At 35.6% G+C, this 21,599-nt stretch overlaps 1 protein-coding gene across 1 annotated transcript; it reads right to left on the bottom strand.

The window, feature by feature from the left end:
* Positions 1-14,324: 14,324 nt before the first annotated feature.
* On the bottom strand, positions 14,325-20,939 carry LOC107903880 (26S proteasome non-ATPase regulatory subunit 1 homolog A). Its single transcript, XM_016830057.2, is given in 14 exon segments — positions 14,325-14,930; positions 15,639-16,158; positions 16,240-16,472; positions 16,623-16,881; positions 16,960-17,180; positions 17,419-17,667; positions 17,742-17,863; positions 17,866-17,876; positions 17,980-18,455; positions 18,623-18,791; positions 18,866-18,977; positions 19,174-19,279; positions 19,697-19,766; positions 20,585-20,939. Coding segments are annotated over 14 exon segments (3,036 nt in total). The 5' UTR covers positions 20,740-20,939; the 3' UTR covers positions 14,325-14,597.
* Positions 20,940-21,599: the final 660 nt, after the last annotated feature.

Genomic DNA, 21,599 nt, shown 5'->3' with positions numbered 1-21,599 from the left:
ATAGGAAATAGACTTTATGGGTCAATTTCCATCGTCAGTGGGCTAGGTGTACATTTCGTTAGCAGTGGACTATGTCTCTAAGTAGGTCGAGGTTGTTGCCCTTCCTACTAATGATGCAAGGTCAGTAATGAAGTTTTTACACAAGAACATTTTTACAAGATTTGGTACACCTAGAGCGATAATTAGAGATGAGGGGTCTCATTTTGACTGTATGTTGGTAGCTAATGATTTTCAATGATATGGGGTCCCCAAACAAATGGACAAGTTGAAATTTCTAACAGGGAAATTAATTTTTTTTTAGAAAAAATAGTGAATCTTACTCGTAATGACTGGTCTACCAGATTGGATGAAGCTTTGTGGGTGTATCATACCACATACAAAACTCCTTTGGGGATGTCACCTTTTAAGCTTGTCTATGGCAAGCCATGTCACCTTCATGTTGAACTTAAGCACAAAGCATTTTGGGCTATTAAGAACCTGAACATGGATTGGGTCACTACTGGCCATAAAAGGTTGTTAGAATTGAATGAAATTGAGGTGTTCCGAGCACAAGCATATGATAATTCTAAGCTATACAAGGAAAAGACCAAGCATTGGTCAATTTGAACCAGGACAACAGATGTTGTTATTTAACTCCAGGCTCAAATTGTTTTCTAGTAAATTAAAGTCTCGCTAGTCAGGTCCTTTTGAAGTATCCCAAGTGTACCCTTATAGAGTTGTTAATATCAAAGATTTCCAAGTAAGGGTCACATTTAAATTTAACGGGCAATGCTTAAAACAATATAAGGTGCCCATGTGAATCGAGACAAGCACTCCATTGATCTCTGAGATGTTTGAGCTAACAATTTATGTTATCTTTCTTTACTTTAATTTTTAGTACTTACTTAATACTATTTCCATTTTTTGTTTGTAATTTTTGAAAAGTTTTTTATGATTTCCAAACACAGAATAAAGAATGTGAACTAAGCAGTTGCAATACCGGGTGGATTTTATCGTAGCATTTCAAAAAAATTGGGTAATAGATAACGTGAGGATGACTAGGCAAATGAGTCCAAAGGGACAGATTTTTTTTTAGTTGGGCTGATTATGTAATTGGGCAAGCCCATAGAAGGGAAGTTAAACTTTTTTGGATTAGGGCACTTCACATTTTCCCCCCAAAAATCCTCTTAGTTTTCTTCTTTCCTCATCCACGTCACGCAACTTCCCTAGCATGTTTCAATCTTGTTGAACTGTCATCATTATCCCATTATTTTCCCCTTCTCAACTGCTCACGTCTCTTAAGTTCCTCTTAAAGTTTTCATTTTTATCACTTTTTATTTTCAAACTCTCTTATATATTCTTCCACGACATACTCCAAGATTTCTTCCAGTTTTCTCCAATGGCTCGGGTCAAAACTGCTTCCAAAACTGCTGAATCGTCAAGGGCTGGTGCTACTCAGGCAAAAACAGTCTTTAACACTGCTGCTGCCACGAGATACAACAGTAACATCACGAAGCGGCCTTTCTGTTTTGAGTAAGGGTTCTTGTTTAAAAATGTACCATATATAGGATATGGTGAATTTGTGTCCTCAATAGTAGAAAAACATGGATGGAACATTTTTTGTTTCCACCCCGAGAACGTTTTAGGAAAAATTGTTTGAGAGTTTTATGCCCATGTCAACTCCCTATATTCCCCTTTTATCTACATAAGAGGCACTTCTATTCCTTTTTATGAAGACCATATTAATGCACAGTTTGGTCTTGTAGGTATACATCACGAACACACATTGTTTGCTGAAAGTATTACTGCTGAGGGTTTAAACCAGGTATTGTCATGAAATATCGATACTTTAACCTCGAGTATCGATACTCGAGCAAAGGTATCAATACCGATTCTCTTATTCTAATTTCCTACACGTTTCAGAGCATAGAGGTATCATTTTTAAAACACGAGTATCGATACCCCTACCTCTGAGCTTAAAAAATACAACATACAATGGTACATAAGCATTCCAAAAGTGTTTCTAATCAACATGCGCTAACTAATAAAACAAATAACCATTCAAACGGCTTATCCAATAGTACACAATACCAAAAATGAGTCTGAGCAAGTAACGTCATGCCATCATCAATATTCAAAAACCAAAGCTAATAGATAAACTCATACTCCTCTTAAAAGAAAAACAGGATCGGTAAATAGTTCAAACACATCATGGCATCAACAAATCTACCACATTTCCTTATTCCCCAACGTGAAAACAAATGAATGAACACCTACGAGAAATAGCGATGCTTCCTTGGATCACTCCCTAGGACAACCACACCACCTACACCAAATTGTTACTAATCTGCAAATGTTGAAAAGAGTGGGTGAGCTTTGACAAGCACAGTGAATGAGTGGAATAACCACAATGCAAACATAACATCATATGTCCACAAACAACCATATTCTCACAATTATGTTGCTCCTAAGTCTAGTAACAAACAATACTATAACATGCATTATCTAACAGTTCATCACAAAGCATTTATAAGAATAGTTCGCATAGAAACCACATATTCCTTTAGGCATACATCACATAGCCTAAATATATATATACAAATATAGGATAATTTGGCATTTGAGTTATGAAACTTATAGTGAGCTCTATCATCACACATCGAATACACGGATCTCCAACACACCACATAGACTCATAAAGTCAAATCATGTCTTCTAAGTGAAGTATAAGGCTAACACTCTCATTATTTCCCCTCACATGTCCCTTTGAATGGAGCTTAGCTCACATTCCCTTATCCCTCCATCATGTCCTAGGGCCTCAATGCCAAAAACAACTGTACATATAAGTGAGCACTCACAATCCTATGGCATGCCAACTATATCCAATGGTTTCAAGAATCACAAGGCCAAAATATCCAATTTAACACACATATTACTTACCGGTTATCCATGCACTATCACTGCATGTTAGCAACTTGCAAAACACTATCACTTTCACATAACATATATATATCATGTATACTTCTGCACTTTTCGCATCAGTTACCATATCCACATATCACATATTTGAGCTTCTCATCACTACACACCATGTCATAATCATATAAGCACATAAACCACAAAATAATGTAGATATGAGAAAACTTAAACACTCAGAATTGAGAGTAGTGGTTTAGGCTACAACTAAATTACCACATAGTACATGATTCGTGTCTACGAGTAGTAATTCCAAACACTCACCACTATGATTTCACCAATAAGTCGAAAGCTCAAACTAGATCTTCCTTTAACTTGTAAAAGGCTCCAATGAATCTGAGTCTTTACACACAATAACCATACAAAATGCACAATCAAATAGTAACCAAGGACACACTTAAACCAATTAAAATATCACCCTATTCAAAGTTCTCATGTACCCGAAAATTTAACATAACTAACTTAAAATGGTCATAACTCGGTCTATGCTTAACCTTTTCACCTAAAATGAATTTCGTTCATCTAACATCTATGCCTAATTCCCAACCTTTAAACTACACTAAAATGCTCAATGCATGGTATCAACATTTTTTGACATCTTTTCGGCAATTTTCACAAATTTCATTAAAACATGAGAAATCATTAACGAAACTTCAATATAACTTTAAAAACCTCTTAATCACATTGAAACTAATATAAAAACACTTTAAAATCATAGTTATTACTCAAAATCTCGAAATCCATCATTAATGACTCCATTTTCGGCTTTTATTAAAAACTTGCGATTCAACAGCTAATACTTAAATTTTAAGGACTAGATATCATGAAAAACTCATAAGAATTCGAAATATTACCTTTGATGGAAGATTGGACAAGTTTAGACGCAAATCTAGAAAACCCACGTTTAGAGAAGATGTTGAAATCTAGGAAGTTTTTGAGTGTTTTTCTTGGAGATTTCTGAAGGTAATTGACTTGGGAATTATAGGAAATCAAAGTATTATGGTTTGGGAATAAAAAATCAATTGAAATAACAAGGAAAAAGCAAGGGGCGGAAGCTTGGTGTTTGGAGAAAACCTATCGTGAAAACAAACCTGGGAATGGGGTTTTTAAGTTCAATTTTAAAAACTGGTAAAACTGCAGCATAAATACTTACTATTTTGACTCTGATGCAATTCAATCTTTTTTCTAAAATTAAGGGTTTCTAGAACACTTTTTCAAAAATTGATTTAACAGTTATAATGCCATAGTTGAATATAACTTCGGTTTACCATGCTACGAAATTCTGAGCACTCTAAAGCTAGAATTCCTAAAATACCCCTAAAACTCCTAGGCCCTATTTTTAGGTGTTACACGGGGTAGCCTCTTATATGGATTTTTAATAAATGGTTTATGAACTAATGGGTTGTTATTTTGGACTTTGGACATTGGACTTTTATTAGGTTATTTCTTTTACTTTTTAATTTTTAAACTGTCATGCATGCATGTTTGATTAACTTACAAATATTATGAAGTATTGTTATTTAGGTTTTTTATGTTTTTATTTTATTTTAAATAAACTTATAAATTTATAATTTTCTAAGTATTTTCAAAAGTCCAATGCAAAAGAATTTTACCAAAATCATTTTTAAGAAATAATTAATAATATTGCAAATTCCTTGTTTTAATGACTTAAGATGTTACTTCAATAAAATAATGAAATTTTCAATGTTTGTGTTTTAACAAGTGTTTTTCAAAAAAAAATACTCAATATTGAAATTTTAGAGATTGCGTGAAACTATTGAACTTAGTTTTTTTTAGCAATTAAATGTTTTCAACGGTTTTAATGTGGCTTTTGAAATTGGGTCATAACATCTAGGCCGGGTTTGGGAGTTACAATTTCATCCATACAAACACTTAGCAAATAACCAAAACCACCCTCAAGCTATCAACAAAATGACCATTGCCATTATGCTATACATATTTACATAACCTATAGGGCCAACAAGATTCAAAATGCCATCAAACTACAAAATCATCTTTCCAAATGCAAGACTCCTTCGGTACAGGCCAAATTCAAATTAAGAGCATCACCAACACTTGAGTTCGGGATTGTTGCTGGATGTGAGTTGACATACGAATTGAATAGTACCTAACATGCACACAAAAAACAAATCGTACGCTGAGTATAACTCAGTGGTATTTCTATAATCCAACCAATATGTATAATATGAAACATAAAGGAAAATTAATTTAGAATGAAAGTAACATGCAAATTATCAAGTCAAATATGCTATTTCACATAACCATGTACTCAAGACAATCTCATTTATATTATATCAACTAAATTCTATTACTTTTTACAAGTTAATAATCATACAATTCATATAAGATACATTTCATCTAAAAATCCAATTTCATGTTTTCATGGAACATAACATATTAATGTTCCCAATTCCATCCACAATTCACATTTCATTTTCCATTTCCATTTCCATTTCCAATTTCATTTCTTATTCTTTTTACCATAACAAAATCATATAATCCATTTCATTCTTTATGTCCCTATTAACACGACTCGGTCTTAGACAGATACACAGACCCAACCAACACACCAGTTTGGCACCCAGTGCCTCATCGAATAAATCCGACGCAAATAATTGCACCTAACGCTATCAAATAGATTGACACCCAGTGTCTCATCGATTAAACCAGAGCAAATTGGCACCCAGTGCCTCATCGACTCGTAGTTGAAAAAATCCCTTAACTCTTCCTATCCTATGGCATGCCAACTATATCCAACTTTACCCGAATAGTTAATAGGGTTTTCATTTCATAATCCAATACCAGCCAATGTCTCAATTTTACAATTATTTTAATTAATTAAACATTTATTCAACATATATAGTAGTCATAATTATCACAATTCATACTCAATTTTCATAATTAATAAAAATACACACATTTATCAAACATATTCATTTTAATCCTCATAATCGTTATTCGATTCCAATCATCCCAAGTGAACAAGAATTATCACCTCATATTCTTACCATGAATGAACAAATCAATATGCAACAATTTATAATTAGTTCAGATTATAGAAACACAAATCGTAAACTCCGAGCTATTCGTCGACGACTTTACATTTTCCTTTATTTTTCGAGTCTGGGTCGACATTAGCTATAAATTAAAAAAATAGTAAATTATCAATACATTGCCAATTTCACATTCAATTTCTAATTTATGAAAAATTTTCATTTTATTCAATTTAGTCCTTAAAATCGGTACTAACATAACTTTCACATTTAACCTCAAAATTTTATACCAATTTCACTCTAAGCAAAATTTAAATCCCTATTTCTCATTTCTACCCCAAAATTTCAATTCTTTTTGTAATTGGTCCCTATTGCACAAAATTAACAATTAACTTTACAATTTAGTCCTTTTTCACTTCTAACCTAAAAATCTATCAAATTTGTTCCTAAAACTTTAACTATTCAACAATGGTGACATCTTCAATCTTTAACAGTACCAAAAAATAGGACATGGGTTAGCTAGCTTATAGTATCGGGATTCCAAAAACATAAAAATTACGAGAAAGTGACTAAATTGCACTAAAAAATTTAAGCTTGAAAAAAATAACCCCTAAGGTTGTGCGTGCTTCTCCCATTTCTCCTTGGTTTCGAATTGATAAAGATGAAAAGAGAAAAATGGTTTCTCTTACCATCTACCAACATGTTATCAGTTCTTTATTTTATTATACTTTTTATTTTATAATGTCATTAACCAGCCATGCATTAAAATTTTGGGAATATTTATATTTTAACCCATGTATTTAAGTTATGATTATAATTCATTAGTAAGTTTCACTTTTACAAATTATGTGATTTAGTCCCAATACTCAAATTAAGCATTAATTCAATGAAATTACCTAACCAAAATTTAATTCACTTTTAATATAACTGTAAATATTTAATAAAAATATTTACGAGTCTAGTTTATGGAATTGGGGTTCCAAAACCATATTTTCTGACACCACTGACTTTCTGGTTGTTATACTTTTTTACCGAAAAATAAATGTGTTTTGTGTGAGATAGATCCTAAATGTTCATGGGTTTCAATCGAGCAACCTTCTTCATTATTCTCATACTGCGAATTGCTTTGAGTATCGGCTTGAATAATCACGAACCAAAAATAGAACCAGAAACGATTTATTACTTTTAGTAGGAAAGTAATTCTCTCTCTATAGAAATCGATAGAATTGTGATTCCTAGAAAATAGTATTTATACTTAAAAAAATAAATTCTCTCTACTTTCTGGCAGAATAACAATATCTTAAATTTATGTGAAACTTATGTAAAACTTATGTCAATAGCTCTACCAATACCATCTATTTATAGGGAGAGATAAAAAAATCCTGACTGAATTAGTAAAACACAAATAATATTTATTTAATAGAAAAATCAGTCTTCTAGTCTATTTAGAAGAGGGAATTGCACACCTTAATTAAATGCACTAGGGTTGCCACCTCTCATATTTAATATGAGGAGAATTGAGCCTCTCTTGTGTAAGGTTCAATTAATTAATTTAATTAGATAAATTAAATTTACAATTAAATAATTTTCTTAATACAATTCTAATTTTGTTAAAGTCATGACAACCTTACCTAAAAGATTCTATGAGGAAATATATTTAATTTCCACATTCAACGAATTCACAATGACCAATTAATTTAATTTCATTTTTTAAATTTAATTATTTAATTAAATAATAATTTGAAAACATTAAATTAATTCTCAGGTCATTTCTATACTCAGTGAGAAAACACATTTATTTGTGAAACATTTCTCTAACTTCATCATTTCCATCCATTTCTGTTCATTTGTTCCTACATACAATTCATTTATGGTTTCAACAAGCTAGCGGAGATACCGATTGGACGTATGTAATTAGGTCTAAATAATTTATAATTAAGTTTTAGCTTTTTGCCTATTAACTATAAACTTATTAGTCAAGAAGCCATTCCACTATAGTATTATAACTGAGCTCTCCCTTATTACATATCATTATGAAAGCTACTTAATCAGTGTTCGTCCAATGACCTTGTCATAAGTGTGTTACCCTCATAGGATATATTTAATCTCTTTAGGATAAATTCGTTCTCCCAAGATGATCCTATTTTATTTCACGGTAACCATTACATCTTCCTTCATGAAAAGTCAATTACTACCAAATAGTAATTAAGTCATTTATAAAAAAGACGACCCATGATCACTTTTACTTTTCATCTATCATGTAATTATGATAAGAGGATGTCATTTGCCTACTAGTTGGGCTATGGAATCAACTATTGTGAATGATCCTACATACTATAGAAATCGTATATCCAACGCCCCAGCTTTCAGTTCCTTAACTATTTGAACTTAGGCTTTTACTTACATTAAAGCATATGAGTCACACATACATAAGCCACCACCCACTCAGGATTAAATTATGTCACGCTATGAACGTCACAAGCGAATAAATCCATAAATGGATCTAGGATCTATTTTACTTAGGTCTTATTTGATGTACTGTCAATCTAGTCAGTCACATCTATAACTTTATTTTTTGGGAGTCGTCCTCTTTGATACTTAAGAAAAGCATCTCCCCAATTTGACTTGATAGACATAATATTAGTTTTTCAATCGGTTTGCTCATTTCTTATTAGAATAATGACATGTTTAGGTTCATCTACTAATATAAGCTATCTTTTCGTATTACGATCAGACCACGTAATACTACTTAGTATTAATTAAATGTTAGATAACCATTGAGCCAATATTTGTTTCCTATTTTCTTTGCGTGCAAAAACCATTTACGACAATATACAAAGGATGGTATTAATGTAATTAATGGGTATTATTCTTAAACCAATTTGTTCAAAAAAATGCAAGTATTAATATATGAGAATACTACACTTAGGACTTCAAATCCAACACCCATCATCTCAAATTTGATTTTATGATTTTATAAAAAAAATTTAAGTTTCAAAATCTTAAATAACTCCTAGATTTTGATACATGCTCCCGTGGCACTTTTCATTCGTATTCTACGTTGAGATAACCTGTCATTTACTTATCATTTTCCTAACATATCTATTAAATATATTAAATAAATTTAGTTTAAACTTCACAAATTTTGAATGGTATATGTTTAACCAAACAAAAAAAACAACATTTTAGAGTAATATAATGACAAATATAACCGATTCACTTGATACTTAATCCAATCAAATGAAGTGGCGTTTTCTAATTGGTGCCAAATATAAATCATATAACTATAGAACCAAAACCTTCCTACACACACTATCACCTAAAGTTCAAGTACAGACTCAAAGAATCCTCCATATTAAAAATTGCAATGGTACTGAGAAATAACTTGAATATAATTTTGACAATTTAAGTAGTAAAAAGAATTTCTTCAAACCTCTCTTGGAGAAAATTGATATAAACTAGCAGACTAAAAGGAGAAATGCTATGCTTGGTGGAAGACTAGCTTTGATTAAGCCGAATCTAACCAGTATTTCGAATTTCTACTTATCCTACTTCAATATCCCTAATTACATTACTAAAAAAGTGGATCAAGTTAGAAAGTTCAGATGGAACCAATGGGACGATAAGAAAAAAATTCATTTCATAAATGGGACCTTCTATGTAGAGGACTAAAAATCAAGAACTTGGAATAAGAAATGCGAAAGGTATGAATCAAACTATTGTTGCCAAAAGAGCTTTGGCGCATTATTCAGGACAACTGTTGGCTAATTATAGAGACTTTGGGATGTAAATATTGTGCTTAAGAAAGGTTTTTTGGAAGTAACCCCTAGTGTCACGGGCCGAAGTTCAAAGCCCGTGACCATCGTACCAAATGCATCCAATGGAGGTCTATTGCTCAGATGGGGATCATTTGGCCCACAAGAATTGGCCCGATTCAAAGAGCTATTGGACAAGCCTGTCAGATTAAAACCTGGTTGGCCCAATAATGAAGAGATGGCAACTTAGGCTAATATGGTAACTAATCTTAGAAGATAGAGGGAATCATATCTTGTAAAGATTAGATTAGATTTGATAAGGCATATCTTGTCATCGAGATGTACAAACGAGTAGGACGGTTCGAGTTAAGAAGCGACGTAAGCCGAGGCAAAAGTCTCGAACGAAGGGGAAGGCTAAGGCGTTGAAATGAGACCGAGGCAAATCCAGTCAGTGCCATTCGGAAGTCGCAACGAGGACGTTACGAGAATGGGTGAGAGAGAATGTCACGAGCCGAAGTTCAAAGCCCGTGACCATCGCACCAAATGCATCCAATGGAGGTCTATTGCTCAGATGGGGATCACTTGGCCCACAAGAACTGGCCCGATTCAAAGAGCTATTGGACAAGCCTGTCAGATTGAAGCCTGGTTGGCCCGATAATGAAGAGATGGCAACTTACGCTAATATGGTAACTAATCTTAGAAGATAGAGGGAATCATATCTTGTAAATATTAGATTAGATTTGATAAGGCATATATTGTAAATCCCTAAAATTAAGGGATATGGTTAATCTCATCCGTCGATGTAAATGTATCTTGACGGTCGGTTTTGGGGGAGCTCAACTATAAATAGAGAGCCTCCCCCTTAGTTGTACTCACTCCATTCATTGTTTTATTATTCTTTGTGAATAAGAGAAATAGAGAGCATTTACTCAAACACCTTGTGTGCATTCTTTTCTGTGGCTTTCTGTTGTTCTTTGTTGTTCGTCTTTTGGCATAAATCGTTTCTGCTCTTCAATTGGTGCCTTGGAGGAGTTCTAAAAGAATCCTCACTTGAGTTAAGGCTGACTTGGGCGAGTTTGGACAAACGGATCGCCTAAAGCCGCACAGATTATGAGACGAAAGGTCTAGCCCCGTGACAAGTGGTATCAGAGCCGTTGGTTCGAACCAAGTGATATCTAAGTTATTGGTTCGAAGGCACCGTTGGGATGTCGAAAGAAGAGTTCGAACAAAGGTGGACGAAGAAGTCTTTGAGGGAGTCATTATCAGCAGTAGAGGAACGTGTGGGTAAACTCGAGGGATCCATGGAAGATGTAAAGGAGGCACTCGATGGGGTCAATGATCGTATAGCAAACTGGAAAGAGCAGTCCAGGGACTATGTAAAGATGTCTCTTGATTCCACTATGGATAAGGTAAACGAGTTGTTTAATTCACACAAGGATAAGCTGTCGGAAAGGAATGATGCTCTCGAGGCCATGATGATGGCTTTGAAAGAGGAAACAATGGCCACGACGAAGGCTTTGAGCACAAGAATAGAGGAGCTCGAGGGAGAGCTGGACTTGTGTCGAGCAGTCGTGGGAAAAGGAGTGGCAAATGCAGCACTCAGTAACGAGGATGCCCCGAAGTCGAAAGAGTTTGTGGGGACAATGTCTGCATGCAATGTGGACAATTTCTTGTGGAGGATGGAAAACTACTTCCATGCCAAAGGCATCTTGGATGATGCGGTTAAGGTAAACACTGCTTCAATGTTTCTTACTGACATTGCATTTTTATGGTGGCGAGGTAGGACCACAGATAAAAGGCAAGGTGAGATTGGGACGTGGCAAGAGTTCCAATGCGAATTGAAGGGACAGTTTTGCCCATAATTTACCGAGGAAGAAGCTCAGCAAAGTTGCAAGAGGAACGCAACGGGGCACAGTGGGGGACTATGTTCGAGAGTTCAAGGAACTCATGCTCCAAGTTTCAGAGGTGATCGAAAGAGAGGCATTGCTTGCTTTTTAGAATGGTTTGAAGCCGTGGGTCAGACAGGAGGTGGAACAAAAAGGTGTCCAAAAGCTGTCGGAAGCCATGACAGTAGTTGAATCCGTGGTCAAGCTTGGTCTAGGGAAAGACAAGCTTGGGTCTTTTAAGTCCGAGGAAAGGGGCGTATGTGAAATGGATCACAAGGAAGATATTGTTGATGGCAATGGCAATAGCGACAATGGTGGTAATGGGAAACCACGAGTTGGGAAGAAAAAACCCAAGAGGAAAAGGGACAAGCTGAAATGCTTTCTTTGCAACAGTCCACACATGTTGAAGAAATGTCCGAAGAAATCCGTGCTTAAGGAGAAGCCGGTGGGTAAGGCCTTGGTACTTGGTTCGAGCGCAAGGGGTGTCGAAGCCAAGGAGGCCGAAAGTGAGAAGAAGCCAGTAGAGTGCTTCTTGTGTCATGGTCCGCATAGGTTGCAGAAGTGTCTGAGAAAGTCTGTCATCGAGGGGAACGATAGAGCAGACAATGAGCCCAAGAAACTTGGTTTGAGCAAGGGAAAAGCCGAAGCCAAGAGGGCAAAGAGGAGCGAAAAGAAACGAGTAAAGTGCTTCTTGTCCCGTGGTCCGCATGAGTTGCGAAACTGTCCAAAGCAAGCCGAAGTCAAAAGAAAGGCAACGTCTGAGCTTGGTGAGTCATCGGAGGGGCTTCCACCCAAAGAAGAGGTGATTTTGTTATCGAACTTAGAGGAAAGAGTTGCGATGAAAACAGTGAAGCTGGGACCAATGAGGCTCAAGCTGAGTGAAGCGTCAGAGTTGGCCGAGTCATCGACAAGGCTTCCACCTATGGGAAAGGTGGGTGGTGCATCGGACTTCAAGGAAAAAGAAGTGATGCATGTGGGACAGTTGACCAGAGTAAATGCAAAGGTACATTCCGAACACTGTGATAGTGTTTTGCATTCTAACTTATTGACTTGGCAAGAACGTAGGGGCCCTTTCGAAGTTCTTGAGCAAAAAGGCCGAGAGACTGTGGGCAAAGCGAAGCCAAGGGTGGTGAATAATGAGGATTCTATTCTCGCAAAGTTGGAATACAGACAAGAGAGTGACATAACTTCTTGTCATCGAGATGTACAAACGAGTAGGACGGTTCAAGTTAAGAAGCGACGTAAGCCGAGGCAAAAGTCCCGAATGAAGGGGAAGGCTAAGGCGTTGAGACGAGACCAAGGCAAATCCAGTTAGTGCCATTCGGAAGCCGCAACGAGGACGTTGCGAGAATGGGTGAGGGAGAATGTCACGGGCCGAAGTTCAAAGCCCGTGACCATCGCACCAAATGCATCCAATGGAGGTCTATTGCTCAGATGGGGATCACTTGGCCCACAAGAACTGGCCCGATTCAAAGAGCTATTGGACAAGCCTGTCAGATTGAAGCCTGGTTGGCCCGATAATGAAGAGATGGCAACTTAGGCTAATATGGTAACTAATCTTAGAAGATAGAGGAAATCATATCTTGTAAAGATTAGATTAGATTTGATAAGGCATATCTTGTAAATCCCTAAAATTAAAGGATATGGTTAATCTCATCCGTCGATGTAAATATATCTTGACCGTCGGTTTTGGGGGAGCTTAACTATAAATAGAGAGCCTCCCCCTTAGTTGTACTCACTCCATTCATTGTTTCATTATTCTTGGATCTGGAAGGGTATACCAATAGGAAGAGACCTCTGTTTAGAAGGCCTTGAATGGCAGATATGCGGAGAAAAACAAGCTACCGTTGTACATGGTAAGATTCCTATTAGAATTAAACCTTTTACAACCAAGGATGTCAACCATAATAACTTACATGAGATGGGAGTTTGGATGACTGCAAAGCATGATATTGAAACTGCTGAACAATCTTTTATCAAGTCTATTGTTCTAAAGAGAACAAAGAGGCCAGATTTTAATAGCTCCACAATAGTTTTTGATAACAGGGATAGTGAGGTGGCTATGACCAGATATCATATTCATGTCAGATGGAGGAAAATCAATGAGGGAATGGAAGTGGGGTTTTGTAGTATATTATCCTGGTGGAAGAAATATCTTCGAATTCGCAAAATACATCCATGGTAAAGATTTTGTTTAAAGGCAAATTATGGATTTTAAGGAAGTCCTTTCTAAGTTTCGATCAGCGGGGTTTTACCCTTGTTTCTTCATGGGAAGAACAAATTCCTGAAGTTATTGGGAACATATCAGATTAATGTCCATTGGATTCACCAAGCTATCTATTCTAACATTAGGATTCTAAAGGATAATTTAGATCGGCTGAGGTAAAAGCATGGAATAAGAGTGGGAGCGTAATCAGAAATAGTGTTTACAAAATATCTCAATTTAAGAAGCTCATCCAAGAATTTTTTAAAGGAAGGATGAATCTGTAGGGAGGGCAAGTTTTCTGTCTTGTTTTAATGACTATTTGCAGTTAGGTGTTTTAAGGTTTTGTACCTGAACATTAATGGAAAAAAAAAGATATTATCAAATATTGGTATGGTTTTTTTTTAACGTAATATTGGTATGGTACCAAGTAAGCACGCACATTCTACGTTAATAATGGTTAGATAAAAATAATGTAAAAAATATTAAATATATGCGGTACTGGTGCGTATCTATTAATATTTTATCATATATTCCAGCTAACTTAAATGGTTAAAACGTGTAACCATTTCAATGAAACACAACGAAAAGGAAACAATAGAAAAATAAGATCAATAGATCACTTTAAAATGGATATTTAAATAAATAAGTAAACAAATAAATAGATAACATGCCATGAACTAAATTACCGTGAAATTCCAAAGTTGCAAAGCTGTAATGCGACAAAACACTGCCCGATTCTGGGAAAATCATAGACCCTCTTCAGCTTCATAACCCAGAGAAATCAGGATGTGTACTCAAAAGGCTGCGGGACCTGAGGTTCATCATCAACCGCCATAGCTGATGAAGAACTCTGTTGCCCTACTGCTGGTCGACCAGTGGTTGGAGATGCTACTGATGCAGGTGCATCTGTTAGAGAGAGCACCTCGGGTTCATTAGGGCGCAGGTCTTTAAGAAGAACAAACCCGGATGGTGCCGATTTCACGGGCACATATCGGTTGTCTTCTAGAAACTTGATGAACTTCTCTTGAGCAGGAACCACTCTGGCTGGATTGGTCAAAATCTCAAATGTCGGCTCTGGCTCCGGCTCTGCTTTCTTCTCTGGAAGGCTATCAACCTGCTCAACATAAAACATCAATGGCAGAAGATAGTAAATACATTTTGGTTGTTCATCACCTGAGCACATCTCAAGCAATCAATGAAAACCTATGATGTTCCGACTTGATTTTTCTTGAAATACCTATTTCTAGCACCCATATCTAACACATATCCGAATATGGATAGGAGAATATGATCCTCCAAAGACCCCCCCAAACTATAAGAAAACTCAAGGAAGAAAAAAAGTGAACATAACTCCATCCGGTACTCACATCCAAATTTGAGTAACGAAGAATAAAACAACACATTTCAAGAGATATTTCGGCATTAAATTTTTAGAGTTGTATTGGAATTTTAGTCCCAACTCCAGCACAACTCAAGTATGAGTTATAATTAATTCTAATATTCTGACATATTTAAATTGCCAGTTAATTGATTAGCTCACTGCTCAGTGCACTAAGCCCCCATCAGTCTTAAATTCAAAAACCTAAACCTATTCTTCGACCCTTCATTTTTCTAAGTGTTTGATACATATTTAGATATAAACACACCAATATGATTTCCAAAAAGAACCTCCAAAAACATTAAAAAAAACTTAGAAAATATTGAAAACACCTGTGTTGGACACATACTTGTACCTGACACACCTGAATCCATGTAACATAGATCTAGACAATAAAAGACAAGATTTAAACATTGTTCAAACGGATAACTCGATGAATCTTACCTGCATAACTTCCCCATCCTTCTCACTAGATGGTTTCCCTTTTCCGGTATTCAGAGAAGAGGATGAGGACTCCAGCCCAGATGATTTTTCAGCATTAGCCTTTTGTTCTGCCTCTTTCTTTGCCCTTGCTTTAGCCTTTGCTGAAGTTGACAGGACAGCAGTTGGAAGTTTAACAGCTGATGTAGTGGTAGGAGCAGTAGATGGTTTAGGATACTCAAAAAGAAAAGGTTTTGCATGGGATAAGAACTCAAATCTTGGAACCTTCAGGTCATAGTTCAGTCCAATAAAAGCTGTGGGTGAGAACGACAAGCTCACAAAATAGATGAGAGGATACCAATACCAAAATTGGCTGAAAACCGCAAGACCAACAATGGCGGTGACTTTGTCATGCTTTGTCTTGGAAAGCAATCTTATGGTCACATTCCTCCCACCAGCATCAAGGATCCCAGAGGCCAAGATTGCTCCCATCTTGCTCATTGTATCTTCATGCTTATCACGTATTATCTTTTCCAGTTGTCGCCTGGATTAAGGAGATAAAAAAGGGTAAGCTAAATAAATCAATAATATGTACAACTGTTACTTGAAAAGGAAGAAAAGACACCTGAATGTTCCAACACGTGAATCACTTGCTTCATTGATCTGGACCATGACCATGGCCATTGCAATGAGGGCACCTTGACGAACAAAATCAACAGCATCCAAAGTTAAGGGTTCTAGCAATGATATGGCTTCACTCAATCCTGTGCCAGCACATGATATGCCCACTGCAAGCGCCGCACCATATCGAACATGTGGGTTGTAAGACTCAGATAGTAAAGACACAATTCGAGGAGTCTGCAGTGTTGACCAGACAAAAGGTGAGCTTCAGAAATTTATAGCCCAATGACAGATCCAAAGATATAATACAGTTAGAAAATTATGGACAAAAAGGTGCATAAAACATTGATCACATCCCACACATAGATGAGGGAATACGCAACCTACCTGCGCTGGCTCAGAATATAGGACAAACCCCAGCGCTAAAACAGCAGTTCTCCTTACATCATCACTCACATCCGATACAGCAAAGTGCAGCAGCTGACGAATAGCCTTGTTGTTTGCAGTTCCCCTATAGGCCAATGCTAATGCATACATGCCACCATAACGTAGTATAGGATCTTGATCCTGAGTCATCTGCTCAATTAATGTATCTGCTTCTTCTTCCCTTCCATAAACTGTAAGAGCTATCCCTAAAGCTAAACCCCTGAAACCAAATGGAAGACACAAGTAAAGACCACTAGCAGGATAAAGAGCGGTTCGATACCAAGATATCAAACTTTACCTAATAATTTTCTCATGTTGTGTCTCGTGTGCATAAGCAAGCATCTCGCTTGCTTTCTCACTTGCAGTTCCAACCATAAGCAAACCCATACTGATGCCAGCAGCTTCACCGGCAACAGCACTGTCGGTATAAAGCACAGTTTTGACTTCATCATAGATATCTTCATCAGCAGTTCCCAGAGCTGCCAAACCAAGACCTAAGCATGCACCATGTTGGATAACCTGGACAAAAAGCATCCAGTAATTTAGTCCACAAAAACATAATGCTACTTTGTCCAACAATAGAAGACAAATCTGAATCCTCACAAATGGAATAGAGTAAGAACTAACAAACTGATGAGCATGTTTTCTTGTGAGTAGATGGAACTTTGGCTCTTCAGCATGTCTCTTTATTTTCAGGCCTATTTGTTTGGGGGGGGGGGGGGAATGAAGCTAATGTCGGCCAAGAAAGTTAGTATACCTCAACATTAGTGTTTCGTAGGCTATCACGAAGGAATTGCTTAATGCCTTCACCATGGTTGGCATGAATGAGACCCAAAGCATACAGTGCACCACCTTCAGAGTATGGACTCCCACCACCACCAGCCCCACCTTGGGGTAGGTATGGAGCCATCAGAGACCTCCCCTGCTGCAGATGTCCTCTGTGAATAACACCAAGCCCAGCTGTTGCACTGAATTTGGCCCAATTTGTAGCCCTACTCAGCCAGTCCTAATGATCAGAATAGTAATAGTAAGTATAAAGTCTAAAAGAGCAAAAAAGAAACAGCAAGATGAATGTTTTACCAGATTGTCCCTCAGGAATGTATCCACAGTTGTTCCAGCATGCATTATAGCATTTGCATAGATTGTAGCACTGTGACAAACGCTATTCCTCATTTCAACAGATTGTTTTATGGTCTTCAAATTAATAGATCCGATCTAAGATGAAGAGTAACCAGTTAATATCTTGTATGCATCACAAAGAAACATGATATGAATTTATTTCCACCAAAAGATGGTACAAAAGAAATCAATGCCTCACTTGTTATGACTGTACAAGAACTGTAAAATCAACTGTATTGAGGTCTCTCCAGACAAAATTTCTTTGATTTTTGTCAACCTCTCAGCATACATAACTTCTTTAGGATCAGCCTCAAGCACATCCGTCATAGAAGCAGAAGAACCATCTATCATCTGAACATCCTCTGCAGCTGTAGAATTTTCATTTTGAATAGGAGCAGGGTCACTGGATTCTGGCTGTAATGATTCTGAAGGCAGAGATTTGGGAGCGGGAAGTCGATCTCTTACATTTAAGAGAAAAGCCTGGTGCTCATTCTCCACAAGATCGAATGCAACTTGGAAAGCCAAAAGAGCATCCTCCTTATTTTCAGAGCGGAGAAGTTTCTCCAATATATTGGCAACACCTTCAGGTTCATCCAAGAACATGAGACACTGAGAAGTACTCAAATAATCAGGAGAAGGCAATTTTTGGTACAATTTAACAAGAAGCTGAAGCACCTGCATGAACCAAAGAATAACCGGCTGGCATTATGGATCTTGCAGAATTTGCAAGGTTGTAATAGAGGAATACAATTTGTTCTAATAAAAGAATATCAAAGAACTAGTAGCAATGGCATTAATACAAAGTACAGATCTTTTATGAACTACTGAAATATCAACCTTACCTCTCGGCGGTATTCTCGGCGATATATAAATGAATGAGAGACATGAGTGGAATATGCTAAAGTGGCATGAACATTATCACTCCTTATTATTGCTTCCTCAAGTTTATCCAGTCTCCGGCAGTCGATTGCAATTCCCATCCCTTGTTGGAATTTTCCATCAATAATACACCTAGATTAAAGAACAGTAAGATAGCCAGACTAACTCCAAATATTTACATCAGCTATGAAAGAAAGCTCTATTACTTGTCAAGCATTCTCTCTACAATTGCCTCCAACCTACAGTCAATCTCTGCTGCTCCATCACTAGACTCTGCTGCCTTTGACCGAAGGCTAGCATACTCATCTATTGCCTTGGCTGAAATTAAGAGCATAATAAGTCAACTGCATGGAATATCGAATTTAGAACATGGAATACAACAACAACAAAGTGAATGATTAGGCTCAGTTAAAATCCTTATTAGCAGCAAAATACAACCAAAGCCAACATACTAATGGATTTGAATTATTGAAATTATGATCACAAAATATAGCAAATGACTCAAAGTTGTTACCAAGGAGAGTGTGAACATAATCAGAATCCTCAGAAATATCGAAAAGGGGGCCAGCTCCAAGAGCATAAGACAACGAATCATTGAGTTCCCCCAAGTAATAAAAGACCTGAGGGTAAAAACATTGTGGCCCAGATAAGTATAAGCCAACAAAGTCAAAATTAAATAAAAAAGCAAGTAGAGAGAGGCCATCTACTTCTGTTACTTCTCAGTTTCAAATTGTAAATGCAATCAAACTAAAGTTTAACTTATCAAACAGCAGCAGCATTTTTACATGAAAAATGAATCCAATGAAAATTATAACATTAACATAAGCTTATATATATTTACACACACACACACATGTTGCTTGTAATAGAAAAGCAGAAGTCACATAGATGAAGATCATGGAGTTTAGATTTTTCTTCTTCCATTTTTTGAAAAGAACTCATCTTTTCAATTTCAAAAAGTATGCTAGTTATACACATTTGATCATTAAGAGGCACATTGATACACATGCAAACAGTAAGGGGAAAGAGAGGAGAACCTTTGAGACAAGTAGCGCAGCAAGTTGTCTCTGATGCTGGCCAAATTCTTCATCTTCATATAAGCTTTCTCTAAAAAATACAAGCATAACATTGTTATTCACATAACTCATTTAGTACTTCTTTTGAACTAAAATTACTACTATTTTAGGCAGATAACTTATACAAACTCTCTAAATAGTGCCAGATAAATTTAAAATAAGCTGAAAGCAGATGAATTAAAGTCATGTTCCCCGTCTTCCCCCAGCCCAAAACAGTTACATGAAATTTTCCAATTAAAGTGAAAATGGAACTTAAATTAGCAGATGTCAGATTTTCATAAAATTACCATCACCATAGTTTTTATTCACTAAAAACTTATAACTTGGTAAGCGAAAAACCATTACCTACATTGCACAATATAGTTTCTTCTTTTTCTTTTTTTTTCTTCTTTTTTTTTTTTGTTTGTGTGTGTGTGACTAACAAAATAATTGCTTCTAATTCTTCCTAATCTGAAACTTATAAAATAAGTGCAAAACTGCAAAGCATATAGGTCGTCTAAAGCAATCGTTAATCACATACAAAAGTTGTTAAAATTTAGTTAAATCACAAAAATTTCACCATTTGTCTACTATAACCTAAGAAACCAAAAATCAAAACCTTTCCAAATCTCCAAAATTCCAAAAGTTACGCTCTTAATGAATTCAAACTACATTCTCAGTCTTTCCTACAGTAGCTAAGCCAAAACACACACACACCCACACACAAGGAAAAAAAAAGCTTTCTTCACTTTGTTTCCTTCAATTTCGCACACTCCAATCAGTTCAAATCAACCAAAACCTAAACCTTAACTAAACAGAAGGAAAGAAAATATCACGAAAACAACCACCATAATAAAGAACAAGGCTTACATAATAGGAATGCTGGTGGAGATCTCTGGCCAAAATTGATCAACGAAACTGATTAGATTAGTGACAGCATGGAACTTCAATTGTGGATGGCTCTCATTAAGCATCGCTAATAACCCTTCAGCGGAGCTGACCATCGTCGCCGCTGCCGTTGCCATTCCCCAAAATAAAAATAAAATAAAAAACACCGACGTTCTATGATTTTGGGAGATTCGTCACTAGAAAGAAAATGGAGGGAAATTGGGTATTTTCGTCGGAGAAAAAAGAACCGTCGACGATACTTAGACGAACCCAAACGATAAAGGGACGACGGAGACAGAAAAATATTTCCGATGCAATATAGTGGGAAAAAATTTGTGGAAATATTAATTTAAGTGCTTGAAATTTTTATTACTAACTTTTTTACTTACTTAATTTATATTATAAAATTGTTAGTAAATATAAACAAAAATATATATAATTATTTTATTTAATAGAAATATATATTAATTTTTAAAAATCATTTATTTTTTATTTTTAATCTTATTAATATAATATTTTATTTTATTTTAAATAATTTAATTAAAAATAAATATAATAATTTGAATATCTCATTTAAAAATAATAATAATTTATTTTAACTTTTAATAAAATAACTTAATATTTTCTATAATAGCTACTTACATTAAGATTGAAACACAACCTAATATCGAAATATATTCAACGAATTTAGTACAACTTTTATTTAAAAATTCAAATTTGATTACCATTTTTTTTTTGTTCTCATTTATTTTGTTATATAGGCCAACTAAATTTTTGAAAACAACAATAAAAGAACTAAATTTAAATTTAAAAAAATACAATATATTTAGACTTAAATATAAAATATTCAAAATTTTATTTTATTAGATTTTTTCTAAATATTTTAATTTAACTAATAGTACCAGTATTTGGTTATTTGCAACTTAATGTTAATTGCTTTATTTATCACATTTAGTACTATACTTTCATAAAATGTTCAATGCAACACTTATACTTT

The sequence above is a fragment of the Gossypium hirsutum genome, chromosome D05 (assembly GCF_007990345.1).
Source record: "Gossypium hirsutum isolate 1008001.06 chromosome D05, Gossypium_hirsutum_v2.1, whole genome shotgun sequence".
Lineage (NCBI taxonomy): Eukaryota > Viridiplantae > Streptophyta > Magnoliopsida > Malvales > Malvaceae > Gossypium > Gossypium hirsutum.
Note: the sequence above shows the minus strand (reverse complement) of the source record. Positions and strands in the feature narration are given on the sequence as shown.